The 6,021-nt window shown below is 39.7% G+C and overlaps 1 protein-coding gene across 1 annotated transcript; it reads left to right on the top strand.

Moving 5' to 3' along the window:
* Positions 1 to 1,737: 1,737 nt before the first annotated feature.
* On the top strand, positions 1,738 to 5,185 carry LOC101162498 (5-hydroxytryptamine receptor 3A-like). The gene is made up of 8 exons (XM_023949794.1): positions 1,738 to 1,744; positions 2,626 to 2,783; positions 2,864 to 2,908; positions 3,000 to 3,109; positions 3,311 to 3,480; positions 3,567 to 3,727; positions 4,609 to 4,819; positions 4,897 to 5,185. The coding sequence occupies exons 1-8, from the start codon at positions 1,738 to 1,740 to the stop codon at positions 5,070 to 5,072; spliced, it is 1,038 nt and encodes a 345-aa protein (XP_023805562.1). The 3' UTR covers positions 5,073 to 5,185.
* The last annotated feature ends 836 nt before the right edge of the window (positions 5,186 to 6,021 follow it).

Here is a 6,021-nt window from a genome sequence, read left to right on the forward strand (position 1 = left end):
CTCCTTTTCAGTAGCACCAACCTCAGTATCATTTACCCACATAATGATTATCCCTCCTCCCAACATGTCCAAACCATCTCAATCTGCTTCTCTTCTATTTTCTCCCAAACGTTTAACACTAGGTTCCTCATGTTTATCATGTAAATAATCTGTACTCATTTGATATTTTCTTGATAAAGTATTGTGAAAATTGGATATTTAAACTAGATTTCTATGCATCATTTATCAACAATATTAACATATAAGTTTTTTGTGTTCATAATCCTATCTGGCAGTTATTAATTCACCTTCTCTGCTTTCATGTATAACCCAGAAATTAAACTTATTTGAATAGCTTGAGGTATTTTTTAGTTCCTAGTTTGCACCTGGAGGAGGTTTAAATAATGACTCTTTGGTTAATTCTTCTGTTTTAACCCTTGTGCTATCTTAGATGACCCCACCCTTACATTGACGTGTTCTCCCTAACATGACAAAGGTGGATAAAGGTGGAAAGTTTCATGTAATCCATGGACACCAGTGAAGATCACAAATCATTGAAGAAAAAAGGTTCAGCGCACTGTCTAGTGGGTCTAGATCACCCAACTCCCAATGGTAAAGTGCCTAGGATAGCACAAGGGTTATAAGGTGCATGACAGATTGTAATTAATTTGAAATAAAATGCATCCATCTATTTTCCAAACCAACTAAAGCCTTTTGGGTTCCCAGGAATCTCTCCCAGTCACTGTCGGGAAAAAGCGGTTCACACCCTGGATGGTGCAGTAGTTCGTTACAGGGCCACACAGAGGAAGACAACCACACACACTTACACATGCACACTAAGGGTAAACCAAGAATTACAAAGGAAGCATGTTTTAGGTTCTGTGGGAGGAAGCTAGAGTTCCAAAAACAAAAGAAGTACGCATGCACAAGGAGAACATGCAAACTCCATACAGAAAATCTCAATCTGGGATGTGAGTGAGGGCCTTCGTGCTGTGAGGCAGGAGTGCTAACCGCTACACCACCACACAGCTCTGCATAAGAAAAAAAAATAAAGATGTTGTATCAAAAAATCCCTGCACTAACAACATAGAGATGGCTGTCTCTCAGTATGGTTGTTTGGCCTAGCATTGCGCTACATTCACACTGGGCATGTGTCCCATGATCAAGAATGCACACAACGTGGATTCTTGAAGGCAGTTTTAGCCCATGGTGTTCACACTGGACTGTCGTTACCCAATACTAGCACATGCACTCACAGTTGGAAGAGGTGAAATGTTGAAGCTGTGCAAATCTCGTGAATCTTGCTTCAAGCATATTCCTTTTACAGTTTTTATTCAAAAAATATGTGAAAGGCTTGGTGTCTGGGTGCAAACCACAATTATTAATTTCTTCTTCATGATCAAATTGCAAGCAGTTTGCACTTCCGTGAATTCAAAAGGACGACAACCATGTAACTACCAAATCCGAGTTCCTGATTGGTCAAAGTCCAGTTGCTTTAATTTTAACGCATGTTCAATGCGTTCAATTTTGAACTTAGAGCCTGAAACGTTGTGAATGCAAGAGTTTTGATCTCCGAAGCCCAAAGGGCATATATGTAGACTTTTCATTTGAAATAAACACGTGTTGCCAAGGCTGGTGTGAACATAGTATAGACTGGCAGTATGTCTAGGGTGTATCATGCGTCTGGTCAGGTGTCATTTAGCCTCTTAACTCCCCAGGTCTTCCTTCCTGCTCCTTTCTCAGCTATGAAAGTCGCAGATGAAAGGTAAGGTAAGGTCTTGAGGATGCAAAAGATGGCAGGAGAAATACTGACCTGTCCTGTTTTCATAAATCTTACACAAAAGTTACTGTGCATTGTCACAAAAGAAAGCACCTTTAACCTAAAGCTAAAATGATTAACAATGACAAATTTGGATTTATTTAAAAAGTTACTTTGAAATGCTCAACCGTCCACTGTGAGACTGACAACAGACAGCACAGAAGACACGTGGTTGTAAATGGGAACAGTGTTTCTAATGTGATTGTCTGGCATTGAGCTGGGGATCGAGTTATCCTGAAATACAATTTTACCTACTCGTGTGTTACAGATTTTGTTTTTATGACTATGTACAACAATTACATAAACACAACTTTACCAGATTGTTTTTTGTGTTTGGAAAACTCAAAGATATGTCCTGGTTTTCCAGCAGATAAATGTCATTTACCAGGCTGTTGATTTCATTTTGTTATTGCTTCTTTCAGTCACAACATCATCTCTAATTTCACCTGCCACTGGGGTCATATAAAGTCTGATGTGTGCGTTAATCATCTGTGCAGCCTGGTCCTCTGTAAGCCTGTAACAACATGAATGTGCAGGTGGGAGGGATTTCTCAACATTTTTTTTTTCTGACCAGACGTCTTAAAATCGGAGCTGTGCTCCTGTGAGTCAGAGCAGCCCGACTCACAGGAGCACAGCTGCAGATATGAAGAGTGTAGCTTTTCTTCTCCTCGTCTTTCTAGGTGAGTCTTTCTAGATCTATACTGTTTTCAGATCAGGAGGATCATGTTTCATCTCGAGTGTTGATTCAGTCAAATCCAGGAGCAATAACAGAGTTTGTGTGTATACTTCTCAGTGTATGTTTTCAGTCTGTCTCTGATTTCCTGTAGATGGAGTTTCCTCTGACGTTTGCACTTACCAGGACATCCTGGATTATCTCAACCTGACCACAGGTAACACTGCTTTTAAACTGACCCGTCCTGTTCTGGATCACAAACACGCCACAGTGGTAAAGCTGAACATCATCCTCTATGCCATTCTGGCAGTGGTATGTACACAACACGTTTAATTCATTCTCTGTATTTTATCTGAAGGTCATGCTTCCATCAGAACTTTCTCATGCTTTAGGTTGAGAAAACCCAAACTTTTGTTCCCTTTGTCTGGATCTCAGTGGTGAGCTTTGTCTTTGTTTTTTTTTAGATTTATCTGAAAAACAGCATTCATCATCAAAGTTTGTGCCCATCCAGTGTATTTCTTTTTCCAGAAGTGGAACAACGAACGCATCTCATGGAATCCAGATAAGTTTTGTGGAATCTCTCAAATTTCAGTTCCCAAAAACCTTCTCTGGAAACCAGACCTCCTTATCTATGAGATGTGAGTCTGCAACACACACGTGCGTGGAGCACTTCTTCCCTTTATTAATGTTTGTAGATGCCACATGTTCTGTGTTTGTTTTAGAGTCTAATGGCTGAACTGTGAACTTCTTTAATTAAGCCCGTTAAATTGATTCATGTTGACTAAACATGATATCTTGCAATGTTGGGAACAGAGGAGGTGTGTGTCTCTGCTCCTCAGGATACAGAAGGATGACTCCCCTCAGCTGCAAAGCATGACCATCTCTTATGATGGGACGGTCTCTATGGATGAGAACCTGAGGGTATTCAGCACGTGCCATATGGACGTTCACAAGTTCCCCTTTGACACACAGGAGTGCAACATCTCCATCAGTTCTGCAAATCACTGCAGTGAGGGAGAACCGTGTGTGTAAATGTTATTATTGTTCCCCTTTCAGTCGCACGTATGAGCTTTTCTTCTTTTTCCTTCTTCCCAGTTGATGAAATGCGGATTATTCCTATTTCAAACTCCACTCGGGCTACGCAGTTTTCCCACCAGTTGATCAGGACTCAGGGAGAGTGGGAGTTCCTCCACCTGACTGTCAGCAGCCAGAACTTCAGCTATGAGGAAAGGAAGTGGGAGATGCTCACATATGCAGTATGTAAATTGAAGCAACACAAATAGAGAGTAAAATAGGTGTTTTTTTCAACCAAATTTTTTTGGTTTATTTCTAACTTTTTGCATGGCAATTTTTTCTATTTAACCAATCCTGATCAGAAATTATAATCTGCAAACATTTATAAAAGTAGAGACAGTGCTAAAAGTTAAATTGAACAATATAGATAATACACAATTTGTAGACAATTCCGCACTGTTATGCAGTGTGGAATTGTGTCTTTTGTATCCAGTTTTCAATTGTAATCGTGTTAGAACATGGATATTGAAACCAAATTCTGTTGTGACTCCATTGAGGAGTAATTCAGTGTAGAACCACCACTTGCTGGAACCAGTCTGGCCATTCTCCTCTGACCTCTAGCATCAACAGGTCATTTCTGCCCACAGAACTGATGATCACTGGATATTTTCTCTGTAAACCCCACAATTGTTGTGCGTGAAAACCTCAAGGTGCCTGTCTGGGACCAACAACCATACCACCTTCAAAGCCCTTCAGATCACCTTTCTTCATCGTTCTGATGCTCAGTTTGAACTGCAGCAGACCATCTTGACCATGTCTACATGCCTTAATGCATTGCAGCCATGTGATTGGCTGAGTAAAAACTTGCGCTAACGAGCAGTTAGACAGGTAATCGATAATGTGGCTGCTGAGTGTAAATGCACATAACAAGACTCAAACAATACTGCACCTTTGAAAATGGAAAATATTTATGGTCCTAGAAAACACCTTTAGCACTGATTCTGGAGTTAATAAATGTCTTATTTTAGATCTTTTTTTTAAACATAACTTTGTTTCATAGCTTTAGAGTCTTTACAATTTCATGGTGATCACACTAACCTGCCATCCTCATCTGCTTCAACAGTTCACCATGAAGAGAAGGCCTCTGCTGCATGTCATCAACCTTCTACTGCCCGTCCTCTTCTTCCTCACTCTAGATCTGGCCTCCTTTTTTATTGCTGACTATCGAGGAGAGAAGCTGGGTTTCAAAGTGACTGTGCTTCTGGCCATCTCAGTTCTTCTCCTCATCCTGAATGAAATCCTGCCATCTATGTCCAACAAGACTCCTCTCATAGGTGCAGAGTCTCAGGAGGGGGGATATTTTGAAGAAACAAAACATTTACTCATCACCTGTTTTACTTCTTTCTTCTAGCCACCTACTGCATCGTGATCTTTGCTCTGATGCTGGTCAGTCTGTTGGAGACCATCTTGGTCACCTACTTGATGGACAAAGACTCCCAGGAGAAACTCAGCCACGGGCGTCACTTCGGAGACAAAAATGATCAAATTAACACAAAAAACTGTGAAGAAGGTACACATTTTGTTTGACTTTAAGTCTCAGCATTAAAAAAAGAAACAAATAAGCAGCTTTTATTTTTCGTAAATCCAACCGTGTGATGCAGGTGGAAATCTTTCTTCACACATTTATTGAAGAATGGTGATTGTAATGGTAATGGCGTATACTTATATAGCGCTTTTCTACCTACAAGGCCCAAAGCGCTTTACAGTCACAGACCCATTCACACACACATTCACACACTAATGGCGGCTCTGCTGGCAAACACAGGCGCCAACCTACCACCAAAGGCAAGGTGGGGAAAAGTGTCTTGCCCAAGGACACTTCGACTCATGGGCGTGCAAGGCGGGAATCAGTAAAAAAGTAAAACAAAGCAGTAAAACATTTGAGGCGCAAGAAACTTTGCAGAATTTTTCATTTTATTTTAGGGGAAAACCGGCATTTATTTAATTACAAACCAATAGAAATACAATACAGCAAACCAAAAAAGAGAAAGTAAAGGTGTGTGACAGAAACCCAACTGGGTTCATTTATAAGGTCACACCTCAAATAACAACAACAACAACAACAACAACAACAACAACAACAACAACAATAATAATAATAATAACAATAATAATAATAATAATATAAATCAAACTGTTGATAAGACGGTGGAACTATTTTAGTTTTCTCCATATATGTCACTGAACTTGTATGCTTTATTTTCATTCAATATTAACTTTTCAAAACTTCTGCCTCTTTGCATTTATTTTTTACATTTTAAATTGCTTTTGGCGTTAAAACCAAGACACATGTAACAACATATTCTTTCCTTCTTTCTTTGTGTTGGAAAAGGAACACAAAGCTCATTTTGTGATTCCCAATCTGCAGCATCAAGCCTATGTTTTTAAAAAAACATCAATCTTTGAGAATGTTTGGTAAATCTGCTCAGATACCCCAGTGAAGATGTTTTTAAAGGGATTCTCTGTAAAATACAGA

The sequence above is a fragment of the Oryzias latipes genome, chromosome 19 (assembly GCF_002234675.1).
Source record: "Oryzias latipes chromosome 19, ASM223467v1".
NCBI lineage: Eukaryota > Metazoa > Chordata > Actinopteri > Beloniformes > Adrianichthyidae > Oryzias > Oryzias latipes.